The sequence below is a fragment of the Bos javanicus genome, chromosome X (genome assembly GCF_032452875.1).
Source record: "Bos javanicus breed banteng chromosome X, ARS-OSU_banteng_1.0, whole genome shotgun sequence".
In the NCBI taxonomy this organism is placed as follows: Eukaryota; Metazoa; Chordata; class Mammalia; order Artiodactyla; family Bovidae; genus Bos; species Bos javanicus.
The window spans coordinates 114794499-114813938 of record NC_083897.1 but is presented as its reverse complement, the minus strand read 5'-3'; the positions used below and the strand labels follow the sequence as shown (position 1 = coordinate 114813938).

Below are 19440 nucleotides of genomic sequence, written 5' to 3'. Positions count from 1 at the left end.
GTGTCTTAGGTTAGGGCTGGCTTTTCGCGTGGTAGATATCCCAGTCTGGTTTGCTAGCCCAAATTATTTCGCTCAGATAGCACTCAGGGTATTCGGGCCAGGTCCTTACTCTAAGCATTGCAGCCCGCGCCGCACCTCCCTGCCCAGCCCCCGCATGCTAATGGCGTGTGCAGGCGTCTGCGCTGCTTCTCCACTGGGGGAGTTACCATAGGGCTAGCAATCTGCGGGTTTTAATTGTTTATTTAATTTTTTCTCCCTGTTATGTTGCCCTCTGAGCTTCCAAAGCTCAGCACAGATTCGGCAGTGAGAAGGTTTCCTGGTGTTTGGAAACTTCTCTCTTTTTAAGACTCCCTTCCCGGGAGGGAACTCCGTCCCTCCCTCTTTTGTCTCTTTTTTTGTCTTTTATATTTTTTCCTACCTCCTTTCAAAGACTTGGGTTGCTTTTCTGGGTGCCTTATGTCCTCTGTCAGCATTCAGAAGTTGTTTTGTGGAATTTACTCAACGTTTAAATGCTCTTTTGATGAATTTGTGGGGGAGAAAGTGTTCTCCTAGTCCTACTCCTCCGCCATCTTGGCTCCTCCCCGTAACACAACATTGTTAATCAACTATACTCCAATATAAAATAAAAATTAAAAAAGAAAACCCATGAGCTGATGATTATTATAGCTGAGTGGTGGGAACTTCACTAGATTCTATGTTACCAATGGTGGCTGGGATATTTAAGGATATGCATTTTTTAAACTCATTAGAAACAAATGGACAATAAACTCAAAGACCATGTTTTGCCAGTGTTTCTGGAAAATGGCAGGTAAAGTTTCAAATTGTAGATACTTGGGTTCCCAGAAAACATAAAGATGCATCCTTAAGAGTATTAATATAAAGATGAGTAAATAAAACATTTCTGCCATCAATCATGAGTTTAAATTAAATAAATACAGAGATACAGTTTATTATATGTCAATTACACTACAACAAAACGAAACTCATTTTAAAAGAACAAGCTAATCAGGATCTTCTATGCTCCTGTCTCCAGTGATCTTGGACTTTTCCTGTCTCCAACCTGACTTCCAAGGCTAACACCCACATCTTTGTCAGAAGCCTGCCTCAGGCTGCCAAAACCCTCACTGCCCTAACAACTGGGTGGAAATGCCTGCTGCTGCTGCTGCTAAGTCACTTCAGTCGTGTCCGACTCTGTGCAACCCCACAGACGGCAGTCCATCAGGCTCCCCGTCCCTGGGATTCTCCAGGCAAGAGTACTAGAGTGGGTTGCCATTTCCTTCTCCAATGTGTGAAAAGTGAAAATGAAGTTGCTCAGTTGTGCCCGACTCTTAGCGACCCCATGGACTGCAGCCCACCAGGCTCCTCTGTCCATGGGATTTTCCAGGCAAGAGTACTAGAGTGGGTTGCCATTGCCTTCTCCGGGGTGGAAATGCCTAGGAGTCAGTATTACCCAGCTCTCCAGCCCCTCTGTCCTCACTCCCCTGGGCAGCCTTGAATGACTGACACCTAGAGGGGCATGAATCCCCAGACCTTTTTCCTCTTAGTCAGGATCATTCTAAGGTGCATTGTTAATCCTGGTGGGACTAAGTCCCCGTTGCTCCTGCTGTTAGCTGGCCTAGTAACGAACCCATAGTGGGCTGTCTTTACTTCCCTGCATCACTTCTCCACTTCCCCAACCGTGTCCATACACCCAAACAAATGACATGCCCTCTAATCCTTGTGCCAAGGTCAGCTTCTAGGGAGCCCAATTCAGACAAGGTCAAAGATCTGGTGAAGACTGTTCCCCTGGAAGTTGGAAGAAGAGATGACTTTGAGGATGTGGGTTCTAAGGCACTGCCCCTCAAACCCCTTTGTGTTCAAGTACAGTTCCTAAGGGCTTTCCTAGTGGCTCAGCAGTAAAGAATCTGCCTGCCAACACAGGAGATATGGGTTCAATCCCTGAGTCAGGAAGATCTCCTGGAGAAGGAAATGGCAACCCACTCCAGTATTCTTGCCTGGACAATCTGATGGACAGAGGAGTCTGGTGGGCTAAAATCCATGGGGTCACAAAAGAGTTGGACATGACTGAGCAACTAAACAACGACAACAGTTCCTAAAGCTAACATCTGGCACAAAAACATGAAAGGGTAATAATAATAATAAAAATCATGAAAGGCAGATCAGCATGATCTCTCTTACACTACTGGAAGAGATGGAGAAATTACAAGAAGAGGAACCAATGTATGGCAAAACCAATACAATATTGTAAAGTAAATAAATAAATAAATAAAACTAGAAAAAAAAAAAAGATCAAACTATCTGTGTAGATTGGCTTTGGAAAAAAAGATAACTGACTTTCCAGTTCCTTCTCCTTTTACCAGTATCTGCAGCTAACATTTGATCTCATCATGCACTTCATCTCAGCCAGAAACTGATCCAAGTGCATTGACAGGGACAAATAATAGGGTAGACGGGCAATGAACATAATAAACACACACAAAGATATCAGAGAGTAATCAACTATTTGCAGAGAATTAAAGTTGGGTGAGCTGAAGGTGAGGCTGCTTTGGATTTGAGAGTGTGGTAGATGAGGTAATCGTTCCACAAATAATTCCCTCTGTGGGAATGAGACAGGCTGGGACCGGGTCCCTTTGCTTCAGAGCTGCAATGCTTGCACCTGGATACACCTTTCCTCCAGCAACAAAATACAAATAAATCATATGGGATTAAAAAATAACTCTGCGCATGTGCAGGTGGGGCAAATTCTGGACCAAAAGATACCAAAAAAAAAAAAAAAGACAAAAAACCCCAACTTATGTTTCTGAAGTGAAGTCATAGTTGCCCAGTCATGTTCGACTCTTTGCTATCCCATGGACTATATACAGTCCATGGAATTCTCCAGACGAGAATATTGGAGTGGGTACCCTTTCTCTTCTCCAGGGGATCTTCCCAACCCAGGGATCAAACTCAAGTCTCCCACCTTGCGGGCAGATTCATTACCAGCTGAGCCACAAGGGAAGCCGGTTCTTAAAAGCCAGGAGCAAAAGCAAGGTACTGTGCATGCCCCCTGCATTCACTACCACAAAGGGGTGGGCAAACCCTACACACACCCCTATCCTCACCCTATATAAGGAACAAACTCGCCCCGTCTCAGGGGAGCAAGCAAGGGAACTGTTACTTGTTTTCATTCCCTCCTGCAGCTGGTGCAGAAGCTGCAATAAAGCCTTGCCTGAATTTAATGTCCAGCCCCTAGTCAACTTCTGTTGACTGGGGAAGGCCAAGAACCCTGGTTGGTATCAGGAAGAGGCCGTTCCCTCCTCACTCATGTTGGCCATGTGAATTAAATTGGAAATAGGGAGAGGGGCAGCGTGGAAGACAGAGTTTGAGCCCCAGAGCCCCGAGAATTTTTGTTTGCTCATCTGGGAGGCAATCTGGACCCTAGACTGAGATACAGAGCAGGACTGCCCCTGTCATCTCACAGCCCATGGATATGAGATTAATGCTTGTCGTCTGAAGCCACTGAACTTTGAGGTGGTTTGTTATGGAATATTATCAGAGCAAGAGGTGGCTGGGTCCCATAGTCAGAAAAGTTTCTCTAAGAGGGGGATACTTAAGCTGAGATCTGCAACAATACAAAGCCAGTCCTGTGATGACCAATCCAGGCAGAAAGAAGTTCCAACCTGCGGACAAAGATGCAAAGGTAGGAACTGGTTTGGCAGTGGACAGCCCCAGGAGGATTTAAGCATTGCAGTGACACAATCACATTGATTTTTAAAAGATCACGCTGGCTGCTGTGTGGAGAAGAGATTAAATGAGGGGGAAGCATGAGGTTCTGCTAAACTAGGACACACTTTCAGACACTTCCTCAACACAGAGTTCCTGAATTATTTAACATAGTTAACATCTATATGCCAACTTAAATTTAGCCAGTGATACACACCTAGATAGATACAAAAATAGCTCCAGTACTATTTCATTCATATGTAACAAACTACCCCAAAACTTAAAGATGTAAACCAACAATAATCACTCATGTGTTGACAACTCTGCAATTTGGGCAGAGCTTGATGGGGACAGTTCATCTTTGTTCCATGGGAGAATCAGCTTGGGAGGCTCTACAAAGGATTCAAAGCTCCCTTTACGAGATACCCTTGTTCATATAGCTAGCAATTTGGTGCCAGCTGTTGGCCAGGGGCCTTTTTTGTCTTCCATGTAAGACTCTTCATGTGGCTGCTTGGACCTTCTCATAACCTGGGTGGCTGGGTTCTAAGAGCTAGCATTCTGTAAGAACAACCCCCATGTGCAAGCAATTAGAAAGCCTCTGCTCCCATCATGCTTGCTAATTTCCTATTGGCCAGGGCTGGTCACATGGCCAAGACCAGCGTCAACGTGGGGGGAGGGGGGGACTACACAGCACATGAACATGGAGAGGTGTAATCTGTTGCAGTTGATAACGTAACAAAAGCCAGACCAAACCAAATTTGAAGGGAACTTTTCAAAGAAACCACTGATTTTAAAAGACTTACTTCAATACCCAAGGGGAAGAAGGTCTGCATACTAATGACAGGTTCATTTTTCAAAATTACTTAAATAACTGTATAGACTTCTTTTTAACACCTATGACTGTCCATCTTTTAAAAATGTATTTCATTTACAATTACAGATATATGCTGCTGCTACTGCTGCTGCTAAGTCGCTTCAGTCGTGTCCGACTCTGTGCGACCCCATAGACGGCAGCCCACCAGGCTCCGCCGTCCCTGGGATTCTTCAGGCAAGAACACCGGAGTGGGTTGCCATTTCCTTCTCCAGTGTACAAATATATAAAAAGATAAAAACTTAACATGTTATAAATGAATAACATAACATTGGATGTTCATTTTTTAAAAAAATTAGAAAGCATGAGGGGCCAAAAGGAAAGAAAGAAGAAAGGCACAATCCTTAACAGCATTCCAAGACAGACTATCAGACAATGGTGGGATTTTTTTCCCTACCTTCCTCACCCAAGTTTCACATTTCATGAAGTGTAGACTTCATACCAACCCAATGTCACTTCAGTGTGGAAGATGATCCTGTGCGGCATTAAAAAGGAATATATTTATTTGTCATCCTTTCTTCCTCTCTGTCCTCTTTTCACATATCTACCTCTGCAGTCACCGTGGCTTTGCCCACATCTGCTGCGGCTTCTTTGACCTGCCAGAACCATGCTGACACACTGGAGATGAACAGCAGGTGGTCACTCTGTTTCCAACACCTGGATGACTAGGAGTTTGGCTTTAATCTTTCAGGACATCATGTATTTCTATTGATTCTAAGTAGACGAAGAGAGAGATTTTTGGTAATTGTGCCCTGCCACTACTGTGACCAGGAGCTGTTAACAGGAGATAAGCTAGGCAAAAGCTGGCTAACCCCATGTGGTGATTCAGAACCCATTGTAGCTCCTATAATCTCCCTTGAAAAAAGTAAAAAGTTGAGATAGTTAGGATTGGATTTCCTCTGAATCAACTGACCACAGGAGATGACATATTTCTTCAATATTCCTTAAGGGAAACAAGTAGTAACATCTGAGAAAAGTGTAAGTTAGATCACTGTAAGTCTGATACTGTAAACTTATTTTCTAATTTTTTAATTGAAGCATAATTTACATATAAAAGCACAGATTCTACATATACACTTGAGCTTTAACACTGTTGTAACCACCATCCCAATTAAGTTAGGAATATTTCCATCATCCTAGAAAGTTCCTTCGCATCCCTTTCTAGTCAATCCCCCACCAGAGGCAACTGCTTTCTGATTTTTATGCTGCTGCTAAGTCGCTTCAGTTGTGTCCGACTCTGTGCGACCCCATAGACGGCAGCCCACCAGGCTCCCCCGTCCCTGGGATTCTCCAGGCAAGAACACTGGAGTGGGTTGCCATTTCCTTCTCCAATGCATGAAAGTGCAAAGTGAAAGTGAAGTCGCTCAGTCATGTCCAACCCTCAGCAACCCCATGGACTGCAGCCTACCAGGCTCCTCCGTCCATGGGATTTTCCAGGCAAGAGTACTGGAGTGGGGTGGCATTGCCTTCTCCATCTGACTTCTATGGCCATATCTTAATTTGGCCAGTTCTTGAACTTTGTATAAGTGGAAATATACAGTATTTTGTGTGTATGTCTTAGGCTTCTTTAGCTGAACACAATATCTTTGAGATTCATACATACTGTTCAGTATACCAGTGGCTCATTCCTTTTTTATTGTTGAGTATTAACTGTATGAATATACCACAATTTATTTATCCATTCACCTACTGATGGGCATTTGGGTTATTTCCAGCATGAAACTCTTATGAATGAAGCTGCCACAAACATTCTTTTACAGTCCTTTTAGTGTACATGTGTTCTGTTTCACATTCTATGTCAGGAGCAAAATTTCTGGGTCACAGGATAGGTGCCCATGTTACTTGTAAGAAAGTATCATACTGCTTTACAAAGTGGTTCTACTGTTTCATATTCTTTTTTTTAAATTTTTTTCTTTTATTTTTTTAAATTTTATTTTATTTTTAAACTTTACAATATTGTATTAGTTTTGCCAAATATCGAAATGAATCCGCCACAGGTATACATGTGTTCCCCATCCTGAACCCTCCTCCCTCCTCCCTCCCCATACCCTCCCTCTGGGTCGTCCCAGTGCACCAGCCCCAACCACATATGCACCAAAACATACCCTTGGTTTTAGTCAGTCTAAGGTTAAAATGATATCTCACTGATGATACTTTGAATCATTACTTTCCAAATCCAGGGAGCCAGGAAGTTGGAAGTATCAGCCTAAACTCTTCCTATTCACCTTGTGTGGGTCCAGGTCTGCAGCCACACTCAACTGCCACTCTGAGCCAGCATGGACTCGATATTCCACAAACACAGGGTTTTCTGGAAAGTTTGCATCATACACCATATTCAGTAGAACAGAGATACCTTCCATCTTTAACTCCCTTTTCTCCCCCAAATATCAATGGCAATATTCAACCCAATAAATGACACATAATTGATAAACACCCAGATGGAACCGGACTGAAATCTCAGCTTTAGAATATTACCTATAACACCAAAAAACAAATTCAAATTCACAGCTGAAATTAAACCCATAGGTTTATGACCACAGGAAAAGTGAAAGGCTAAGCTGGAAACCCACAGGACTATGATCCTCTAAATACAGTCATTTCCCTCATGACTTTAACCATGTCACTCAGCCAGCCAGGGCTGTTAGGTCCTCATCTGTAAAATGGGTGTGCCAAAGCTGAGAATCAGAGGTGCTTGATGAGAATTAAGTGTGAAAAATAATCCAAACTTCCTTGGAAAGGGTTTACTACAAAACACAAGATTTTTTAAAATTTACAACTGTGCTTTAATTTCCATTTAAAGAAAAGGAAAAAAATAACAAAAATCAAAGACAAGAGCCCACTGCTTTGGTCTTTCCTCTTTAGAGTTTGTCCTTCTTCTCCAGTTATTTCTGGAGCCCCCACAGCTAATAACAGAGAATGCACACTAAGTTTCTTTCATTCCCACAAGTGACACAGAACAACTCTATTGAGGATAACATCTCCTTTGTAGACTCTATCACAAAGCGTCCTGGAGTCACATACTAAGTAATGGAGAAGAGATAGCCTGAAACAAATTAAGAGGTGGAGAAAGAGGAGCAGCGCTCTCTCTACAGCAGAGCTTTAACAAGCCTTCCTAACTAGAGCTGCTGCATGCAGCACACTGAGAAGAGAAGCATCTCCCCTGTGCCGGGTTTGTGCTGTCCTCGCATGCTGCAAAAGCCTTCCTTGGCTGAGTACATGCCCAGCCTCATGGGCCTCCTCAGGCACACAAAAGCAGTCACCATCCACCAGCTACCCCTCCCCAGAATTCACATGACTTCCAAGTTGCTCCTTGTGAGAGAGATGGGCACAGTGGCTATGGGCTCAGTGTGCCAGGGACCCCTGAGAACTTACAAAACATAACTATGGGAATCATTCAGACTGAGGTCCTGATACTTTCAGTTTTCCAGTTTCCAGGCACATGGTGAGGTGGCATTTCTCTTTCCTCTCTGAAGTCAGAACGTGTGATTTTCCCCGGCTAATGAAATGTAAGCGGAAGTGACATAACATCCCTTACTAGTGGAAGCTTTAAGAGCGAGTGTGCAATTTACCATATTTTGTCCTGCTGCTCCAGTGATCATGGAAGAAGTATGTGTTGAGATGAAGCCTGGCAGGCTCATCCATGTGTGGCAATAATGAACAGGGCCTTCTAGTGATGCACAGTGTGTGGCTAGTATAAGCAAGACCCTGTGCTTTCAGGAGGCTGAGAGTGGGCACCTCCTTAAATTTTGTGCAGTAGGCACTCACTATGGAGAAGGCAATGGCAACCCACTCCAGTACTCTTGCCTGGAAAATCCCATGGACGGAGGAGCCAGGTAGGCTGCAGTCTGTGGGGTCACTGAGAGTCAACACGACTGAGCAACTTCACTTTCACTTTTCACTTTCATGCATTGGAGGAGGAAATGGCAACCCACTCCAGTGTTTTTGCCTGGAGAATCCCAGGGATGGGGGAGCCTGGTGGGCTGCCGTCTATGGGGTTGCATAGAGTCAGACACGAATGAAGTGACTTAGCAGCAGCAGCAGGCACTCACTCACCTCACTAGCCCTTAGCAAGAATTAGGCTTTCCTTGTGTTAAGACACTGAGATTTGGAGGCGGGGCTTATTTGTTACTGAAGCCCTCAGTAGCCTATTCTGACTGATTAAACAGCCCTGCCCTGGACTGGACAGAGGAGCAGAGATAAGACTCCAGTACTGGGCCTGAGCCTTCCATGACCTGAAGGCTCCACCTCTGAAATCACTTCCGGTTTTATTTACAAGGAAGCCATGCCATTCAGGGAAATAAAATCATATTAAGTAATCAAAATAAGTTAGCTTATAAATATTTCCGTATATGATAGGTATACTTGCTTGCATGCCTGCTCAGTGGTGTCTGACTCTTGGTGACTCTATGGACTGTAGCCTGTCAGACTCGTCTGTCCATGGGATTTCCCAGGCAAGAATACTGGAGTGGGTTGCCATTTCCTCCTCCAGGGGGCCTTCCCGATGCCGGGATTGAACCCACATCTCCTGCATTATAGGTAGATTCTTCACCATTGAGCCACCTAGGAAGCCCAGTACGATAGGCATAGCCAGGAAAAAAAAAAAAAAAAAGGCACGCTAACAACATAATTGTCCCAGGGCCAGGTGACTGTATATAAACAGAAAGTAAGAGGGCGAACAGACTGGTCAAGATTCAGATCAAATGTCTGCTCTGCTCTTTTCAGGGCTCATTAAAAGTAGGACAATTTTATTTATACCATGCACACAGATCTGCCACAAACTACCTGCAGGGGTCAAATCAAGCTCTCCACGTACACAGTGATGGGCATAAGCAGCTCTGTCAACATAACCCAGAAAGCTTGTCCTAATCTTGACTCTGGTGCTTTAGATAGCTGATTAAAAGCATTTCATTTGTCTTCAAAATAATCACCAAGTTAAGTACCATGTGGTGCCAAGTTGGATTCTTTGGAATCACTAAACTGTGATGAGCTCTCAGACCTTTTCAAGAAAATCAAAGTTATTTCCCCTTGCTGCAATCCTTTAGTGAGCTCATGTAATTAGGATGACTGGCATGTCTTGCAGCCTTCTGCTGGGAGATCACCAGGTGCTTGGAGAGTAGGCCTAATAGAGCCAAGAGTGAGCTGAAGCCCGGGTGGGTCATTTAGTTTCACACAGAGAAAATCCTTCACAGCCACCAACTATACCCACATTTGTGGTCTCAGGACCACTTCTGTCCAATTAGCCATGAAGGGGCCTGGATAGGCATGTCCGTAGCTCTCTGCAACTCCTCACTGCTAGGGGCAAAATGAGTCCTACCATTCCTCTTCCTGCTCACATCATCTCTCTGGGGTTCTGCCTACTAACACGATGTCCTTCAGACACACTCTTCCCTAAACTATCACGACTTGACAATGGAATAAATACCCACTGAAGGGCTTCATTTCAGCACAGGTGCTGGATGCTTTTTATCAAAACTCTCATGTTAACTGAGCCCTTTCTGCTGAACTCTGAGACCAGTAGTCACTGTCTGTCAGGGCCTCTTCTTCTTCTTTTTTTTTTTAACTTTTTATTTTGTATTGGAGTATGGCTGGTTAACAATATTGTGGTAGTTTCAGGTGGACAGTGAAGGGACTCAGCCGTACATTTATATGTATCCATTCTCCCCCGAACCCCTCTCCCATCCAGGCTGACATATAACACTGAGCAGAGTTCCCTGTGCTAGACAGTAGGTCCTTGTTGGTTATCTATTTTAAATACAGCAGTGTGTACATGTCCATCCCAAACTTCCTAACTATTCTTTTGCCTGTCCTTCTTCCCCAGCAATCATAAGTTTGGTCTATAAGTCTAAGAGTCTAAGTTCACTTGTATCACTTCTTTTAGATTCTGCATATAAGGGATGACATACAAGGTGCCCTGGAGAAGGGAAGAGGTACCCACTCCAATATCCTGGCCTGGAGAATTCCATGGACTCTACAGTCCATGGGGTTGCAAAGAGTCGGACACAACTGAGCAACTTTCCCTTTCATATCGCATTTCTCCTTCTCTGTCTGAGGGCCTCTTCTCTTGATGTCCCAGAACTCACAGGGCTCAATTAAAATGCAGGTCATCACTTTCTTCCCTCATCTGCTTGTCCTGCATGGCTAGGCTTGAGAATCAAAGCCTGAAATCTGGGAGTCCCAGATTCCTCTCGTTCCCTCATTACCCACAACCATCTTCAATTTCTAGTGTTGTTCCATCTCAATGACATCTGCACCCCCTCTCCTTCCTCTCTGTTTCCCTTGCCAGTGCCCCTCTCCACCCAAAAGTCTCCTGGCTGTTTGTTCTCTTTCTCTACAATCTCATGCCTGCCCCCAACTCCTGACCCCAGTATCCCTCTTACCCACACCAGAGAAATCTAAGACAAAAATCTGATTCTGACAGTCCTTTGTTTTGAAAAGTTCCAAGTGTCCCAGTGGGTAGAGAATACATCCCAGAGCCAGGCTCCTGGATTTTCAGATTTTTCTCAAAATGCCTGTAACTGCCCGCTTGCATTCCCACATCATCCATCACAAACTGCTAGGACTTGTCTGTACGTGTCACATACTTTCCCACCTCCATGCTTTTTCTCCTGTGGGGTCCCTGACTAGAAAGCCCATCCCTTCAGGTTTTGCATGGGGAATTTCTACTCATCAGCTCCACTGTCACCTTTCTGAGGGCATTCCTCAGCTTCCTTCATTCTTTTCCTTCCTCTGTCGACCTACTATTTCAGATAAACTTTCCAACCCTGTGTTTCAGTTATCTTCTCCTGCAAATCAATCTCTTCCCCTTACAAAACACAATGGATTCAAACAACCATCATTTTCTTATTGGTCCTAATTCTGTGCATGAACTGGTTCAGCTCAGTGTTTATTCTGCTCTTTGTGATGTCAGCTGGGCTGCAATCATCTGGAATATCTAAAATGGCTCACTCACATGACCTGAAACTAACACAACAGTATAAATCAACTATATTCCAATGTAAAATAAAAGAAAAAATACTCAAATGGCTCACTCATATAGCTTGCATTCATGTTGACTGTTGTCTGGGAACTCAGACTCTTTTGCCCTCCTTCATGTGGTTTGGGGCTTCCCTAGTGGCTCAGATGGTAAAACATCTGCCTGCAATGCAGGAGACCTGGGTTCGATCCCTGGGTTGGGAAAATCCCCTGGAGAAGGAAATGGCAACCCATTCCAGTACCCTTGCCGGGAAAATCCCATGGACGGAGGAACCTAGTAGGCTACAGTCCATGGGGTTGCAAAGAGATAGACATGACTGAGCAACTTCACTTTCGACTTCACTTTTCATGTGGTTTGATCTTCTCACAGCATCGTGGCTAAATGAAGAGGAAAAGAAGTGCCCCAAAAGCTGAAACCTCCAAATGAAAGGAAGAAAAAAATCTGCCCATCCTGTTGGAAATCCCAGAATGCCACTTCCATCACATTGGTCAACTCAGTCCCTGGGTGAGAAAAATAAGTGCCAACTCTTTAAATGAGGAGCAGCATGCTCAAATAGGGAGGGGAGGAACTGTAAGGCCATCTTTGGAGACTAGCTACCACACCCTTCTGGTGTGTATTCAGTGTATCGTGAACATTCTAAATGCCTCTTGAGAATAAACACTGTGTTTTCATCATCTCTTTCCCCACTGCTCTTAGCATAGATCCTTAAACATGGTCCTTAGATGCTTGTTATATGTTTGCTGACCTTATCAATCCAATTATATCAGATTAAATCAGTCCATTGTCTCTGAGCTCCTCTTATGTGCTATTCTATCTTGTTGTGCACTGTGGAGTTCACTCTGCAGAAACTTATGAGTGGGGGACAACATTGCATCAGAGGAACACAATAGAAAAGGTGATTATTAATAGCTCAAGGCAATTACATACAGGCTAGCACTGGACAGTCCATGATTGATTGCCAAGCTAATTGTGTGGGCACTAATCCCTCTAGATCTTCAAGGAGGTTGTGTTCACTTCATAGAGAAGAGGTTTTAGGTAGGAGACAGGGTTGGATCTGAGTCTTAATGTGAAGCTAGGACTGGTATGGGAGATAAACATGACCGTGGTGGACTACTAGGAGCAATCATGTGAAGACGGGACCACACAAGCTGCACGATTTAGTATGCTTATACACACACACACAATTATAACTTTTTTTCAAAAAGAGCCTTGCTATAAGCATACTCTAATAAATGAGAAAGTAAATAAGAGTGGTCAGCCATGAGAGTTCTAAATGATTTTTTTTTAAATAACTAATCAAAATGGATAAAGCATGCATGGCATAGATTATATTGCTCACTAAATATCACATGTCTTCCCACCCTCTTATGAAGCTGGTTTGGGCTGAAGTATATACAACTGCTGGTCCAAGGGAAGAAACAGCTCATGGTAGGTCACCATGCATTCTGTTCCCATCCTGTTTCCCTTCTGGAAGTAAAGAATTCTGAGATGATAGAACTGCAGGATGGAATTTAGGCTGCATCTGAAAGCTACCTATTGCTGGAGAGTCATGAAACAGAGTCTCTTCACCTGTCTCAGACTGCAATGTGACCAAGAAATATTGTCTTCAGCCATTCAGAAATTTAGATTTTCTTTGTTACTGCAGCATAGCTTACCCTATTCTATTATCTCCAGTGTTCTCTATGAAGGGATGGAATATCACATAATAAAAATGATTCATCCTCTCTTTAGAAAAGACAACAAGCAAAGAAAACCTTTAGAATCTACTTTTGGTTATCTGCAGCACAAAGGTATGCCTTCCTGCCTAGGAGCAAAGAATTAGATGTATCTAATTAAACAGTCTAGAGGAGGAAATGGCAACCCACTCCAATATTCTTGCCTGGAGTATCCCATAGATGGAGTAGCCTGCAGGGCTACAGTTTATGGGGTCACAAAGAGTTGGTCACAACTGAGCATGCATGCATAAATCAACAGTCAGCATCTACACCCCCTTGGGAACACTGACTGGACTCACTCATGCACTGCTGTGCAGAACTTTCTGCAGTATCTCTAATCACTGGCAGCAGAAGGTGAGCAAGGAAAGGCAAAGGTTATCTGAAATAAACAGAAAATTCTCAAACCTTAAGTCAACATCTTCCCTAACCAGACTTTTTAACATGTGACTAACAAGTAGAAGATGGCTCTCCTGCCTCCTCTTCCCTGGTCCTCATCTAATTATATGAGCAAGAAACAAAGGGTGATAGAAAAGAAGGGCACCAGAGGCCAGAGAAATCCACAAGCTAGAAAAGTGGACCCAGAGTCTTAGGTGGCAGCTCCATCTGGGCCATTATTTTATTGCCTGAGACTGTCTTTGAGGAGGCACTTCATTTTTTCTATCAGCTCCACTTATTCTCTGGCTTGAAAGAACAGCCAGCTGTATACTGGTTTCTGGGTCCTCATGAATTTCTTAGGTTGTGCATCAAGACCTGAGACAAAGCACACTTGTTTGGGGGAATAAATTTCTTGAAATGAGCAGTGTTCGCAGAAGGCCCATTCTGAGAATGGTCCAACTTGATTCAGGGAGCAATGGGTATAAAAGGGAATGAGATTTGCCCCCTTAATTATTTGCCCTGGAGAGACAAAGCCAAGAGAATAAAGAGCCCAAGCTCTCTCTCCTCTTGCCTTCCCATCTCCTGTCAGTGCCCCCTATTGGCTGAACCTAATAAAGCCAGAAGGCAGAGGGGTCCATGGATGCGGTCCATGCAAATCACAATCCCAGGGCTCAGAGTAAGATGGACAAGGACAGAAGACAGTCCTGGAGAGGCAAATGGAGAATATCCAGCAAGCACACTGACTAAAACTGAAAGGCCATAACCTTAGAGAAAATTCATATCTAGGTGAACTAGTATCAGTTGTCAACTTACACATATACAATGGGCATGTTTAAATTTAGAGGATGTTCCTCTGTCCAAGATTGTGATTCTCCCTTTTCTCCCCCAAGTCAGAACAGTGCAGAAGGAGAGACCACAAGGAGCTTTTTTCTTCTTCAGACTATAATGGATGTGGGTGTTGGACATGTCTCATTAGCACTCAACTAAGCAGGAGCCACCACGCAACTTTCTCATGATCTTTGTGCTAAAAGGATGCCCTTTGGTGGAGCCAAGCAGAATGCATTAGAACTTCCCTGTCTCTGATCACCAGCTGGAAGAGCCTTCACTGGAAGGTGGAGCCCCTGGCCCAGTCCCGAATCCTACATACTCTCAGTATCTGGGAGTCTCAACAGCCCTTTCCAGGGTCTGAATCAGTACAAAAGTGCTGATGACAGGAGTCTTTCTCCTGGCTGCAAAGGCTCATGTGTCTACCTCATTCCAGGGTTCATTTTACCCACATTGTGCATCTCAGTCTGTCAGATTCCCATCTGAGTCAGTCAACCATCCACTCCTCAGATCTCTGCTGACTGCTGCTTTCCATGCCTGGAAGCTCTCACCAGTGCCTTGGATCTTAACTGCCTCTGGTTCTTAATGAGTCTTTACTGGTCATGGCTATTTCAGCATGCACTGAGCCAGCCTCACTGTACAGTGCCCTGCCTACAAGGTCCTTTCTGTGACGTACTCTCTAAATGCCTCTTTCCTCCCCTGATTGTCACTGATCCCCTGCTTCCCTAGAGTGCCCCACTGCCTCCTCTCCTCAGAGATGCTACATCCCAGTCACGAATTCTATGCCTTTGGATCCCCAAACTTTTCTGGAATCATCTACCTGGTGAGCAGCCCACAGAAGTGCTTAATGCACTAAGCCGACTCCTGTGAGCTTCGACTGTGTACTTAGGGATGAGAATGAGAAATGTTCAAATATTTTTTAAAAATAAGATCATGGCTCTCATTTAAATAGAAAACAAAAGGTGTCAAAGGTTTTATTTAACTCATTAATTAATGTGGAAACCAGTAAGATGTCACAAATCATCCAAAGGAAAACTCATAGAGCCATACATATATAGGCAGGCAAGAGGCAACATTGAGATGAACGCAAATAGATGCAAAATTAGTCCAAAATAAGTTGCACTCCACCACACACAATTCATTTGCATTTCTGTGGACAAGAATAATTTGTTATTAGTTTTCTACAATTTAGTTATAAAATAGCTCCAAATCAATGAAAGGTGGAGATAACCACAAAGGGTACTCTAAAAAAGACACCCAGTAAACCTTTTCTTGGCCAATTTTAAAGTCTCACAATTTTTCCTCATAGGAGGAAGGCCTCTTCCCTTTCCAATAGGAATCCACATCTAATATAACTATCAGAAGCACTGTCTGTGAGGTGGGAACAGACATCTTTGCTTGTGGAGACCAATGTTTGTGTCTTTAATCCAAACCTCAGTTAGTGCTGTAGACTGGATGTTTGTGTCTCCTACCCCAAAATCAGGATGTTGAAACCCTAACCCCTAGGGTGATGGTATTATAGGTGGGGCCTCTGGGAGGTGCATACATCACAAGAGTAGGGTTGTTATAAATGAAACTGGTGCCCTTATAAAACAGACTCTGGAGACCTCTGTCGACCCTTCAGCCATCTGAGGCCACAGCAAGAAGACAGCCACCTGCAATGAAGAAGAGAGTTCTCTCACCAGAACTCAATCAGGTTGCCACTCTAACTTGGGACTTCCAGCCTCCAGAACTGGAAGAAATGAATTTCTGTTGTTTATAAGCCACCCAGTCTCTGGTACTTTGTTACAGCATCCTGAAGGGACTAAGACAACAAAGCATGGCTACTTCATTCCTTTTAGACATTGTTATTAAGGGTGTGGTCTGGTATTACCTGGAAGCTGGTATAGAAATTCAAATTTTGGCCCTCATCTAAACCATAATTATTATTTTTAAAGGTCCCAGGCCTAAATAAATGGAAAGATATCCCACGTTTATGGATCAGAAGACTTAATATTGTTAGGATATCAATACCCCCCCATATCTACAGATTTAATGCCATTCCTATCAATATCTCAGCTGGCATTTTGGAGAAAAATTTGGCAAGCTTATCCTAAAATCCATATGGAAGTACAAGGCACCCAGAACAGCCAAAACAATCTTGAAAAAAATGAATGAAGTTGGATAACTCATACATTCCTATTTCAAAACTTATTACAAAACTACAGTAATCAAGACAGTGTTGTACTATTACAGAATAGAACTAGGAGCCCAGAAATAAACCCATATATTTCCAGCCAGTTAATTTCAACAAGTATGCAAAGACCATCCAACAGGGAAAGAATAGTCTTCTCAACAAATGATGCTGGGATAAATGAATACTCACATACAACAGAATGAAACTAGATTCCTTATCTCACATCATATACAAAAATTAATTCAAAATGGATCAGAGACCTAAATGTACCTGAATCTAAGAGCTAAAACTATAAAATTTTTAGAAGAAAACCTAGGTGTAAATCTTTGTGACATTGAATTAGGCAGTAGTTTCTTGATATGACACCAAAAGAAAATGAAAAGACAACCCAATGAATGGAGAAAATATTTGTGAATTATGTATCTGATAAGGAACTTATATCCAGAATATATGCATAACTCTTACAACTCAACCATAAAAGGACAAACAACTCTAGTTTTCAATGGGCAAGGGATCTGAGTAGACATTTCTCCATATTTATCCAAAGAACATATGCACAAGGCCAATAAATATATACAAAGGTGCTAAACATTGTTAGTCATTAGGGAAATACAAATCAAAACCACAATGTGCTACCACTGAACATCCACTAAGATGATTAAAACTTTGAAGCAGACAGTAACAGCATTAGAAACTTAACATACTGCTGGTAGGAATATAAGAATGGTGTAACCACTTTGGAAAACGTTTTGGGAGTTCCTCAAATTATTAAACATAGAGCTACCATATAAGCTAGCAATTCCACTCCTACATATATTTCCAAGTCAAAAACATAAATCTACACAAAAACCTGTACACAAACGTTCATAGCAACACTATTTGTAATAATCACAAAACGGAAACAACTCAAATGCCCATCAACTGATGAAAGAATAAATAAAATGTGGCATATTCATACAATGGAATACTATTTAGCAATAAAAAGGCTAAAAGATTTAAAATATTATGCTAAGTAAAAGAAGGCGGATACAGAAGGCTACATACTGTATGACTGCATTTCTTTTAAAAGTCCAGAAGAAGCAAACCTAGAGAGATAGAAGGTTTAGTGGTGGCCAGATGTGGGGGGAGGCGAGATGGGGAGTGACTACTAGTGGGTAGGGAATTTCATTTTGGAGTGATGAAAATATTCTTGAGATGTGGCAATGGTTGCACAACTTCATGAATACACACACACATCAAAAAACAGTAAATGTTCACTTTCCAAAGATCAAATTTAGAGTATGTGAATTATGTCTCAATAGGGTTATTTTTTAATGGTCTCAAGACAGAGGCACACTTGCCCTGCGTTTTGTGCCTCACCTAGGCTCCTATGGAATTTAGAACGTGGTGCCCCACCCCCTCTACCTCCCAGTCCCAGTATCTACTTCCTGTAACGGATCCTCCTCACAACCGGTTCCCCCATAGCAACGGCCACTTCCGTTCCATCCTCGAGCCAGTGCCCAGCCGCCTGCCGTCCAGCTGCGAGCACTCCTGTGGCAGCCATCATGGCTTACCGTTGGAAGGCTCCGAGGAGGCGGCTGAGATCTCCGCCTCCGCTGCTGCCCTTCCTCCTGCTGCCTGGCACGCAGTTTCCTTATCCGAGAGGGCTTCTGGATGATGATGACGGCGACCACCCTGATGCCCACAGCAGCCCTGAAGGTGCGCCACCACTACCACAGCGAGTGCGAGGCCGCAGTCGACGGCGACGCCGCCCTACAGCTCCACAAGTCCTTCCGGTGCCTGGCGAGGGCCTGCTCCCTGCACCACCACCACAACGTGGCCTTGAAGCAGATCACCCAGTTCCTGCTCCGCTCCCACGAGCACAGCAAGAGGGCCAAGAGCCTGATGTTCCTGCTGAACCAGCACAGCAGCCGCATCTCCTTCCTCAACATCAGGATGCCCGAGACCCAAGAGCTGGAGAGCAGCCTCCAAGCCATGCAGAACACCCTGCATCTGGAGAAGAGCGTCAGCCAGAGCCTGCTCAACCTGCACCACCTAGCCACCAAGAGCAGCGACGCCCACCTGTGCCACTTCCTGGAGATGCGCCACTTGGACCAGCAGCTCGAGTTTGTCAAAGAGCTAGGGGACCATCTCACCAGCGTGCTCAAGATGAGGTTCCCACAAGGCGGTCTGGCAGAATGCGTCTTTGATAAGTTTACCCTGGGCAACAGCAACAAGGAGGACTGATCCTGGACTGGACTTTCCCCCGAGTCATGGGTGACTCCCCAAAGGTCACCCTGTCTACCATGCAGACTGCAGTATTGCCCTTGAAAAAAAATTCACTAGCAGTTCTTCCACTGAAGTTATTACTTCAAATAGTTATTAGTTGATGCAAATATAAAGGTTTCTCTTTTATTCATGTGTGCAGATCTCTAATTTTTTTAAGTTTTAAACAGGTATCCAGGAGACTCTCCACCCAACCATGCCCCATCCATGTGCAGTTCAGGATCTCCACAGAGGGAGGGAGGTTTTACATGGGCCCTTGGAAAATACAAAATCAGTCTTCCCCTTATAAACGATGTGTATGTGGGGAGGGTGAGGTAAGGTGGGTGGTCTGGGGCTCTATGGGTTGGTGGGTGGTGTTTGTAGGTACTTATGTATGGTAAAGATAGAATATGGTCCAGAATTCATCACAGCAGTTGCCTCTGGGGAAGAAGTGAAGGGAATGGGCAGGGATTAAAAGAAAGGGATTGGAACTTGAGGCAGGTGGTATGGGTTCCATCTCTGTTCAGGGAATTCCCACAAGCGGTGTGGACAAAAAAAA

At 43.8% G+C, this 19440-nt stretch overlaps 1 protein-coding gene across 1 annotated transcript; it reads left to right on the top strand.

Annotated features, from left to right (window-relative positions):
• Positions 1-18296: 18296 nt before the first annotated feature.
• Positions 18297-18863, top strand: LOC133242660 (ferritin heavy chain-like). The gene has a single exon (XM_061408818.1). The coding sequence runs from the start codon at positions 18297-18299 to the stop codon at positions 18861-18863; it is 567 nt and encodes a 188-aa protein (XP_061264802.1).
• The last annotated feature ends 577 nt before the right edge of the window (positions 18864-19440 follow it).

Bases quoted from the DNA above. Each gene is read 5' to 3' on its own strand.
- LOC133242660 (XM_061408818.1), top strand. From the start codon at position 18,297: ATGACGGCGACCACCCTGATGCCCACAGCAGCCCTGAAGGTGCGCCAC.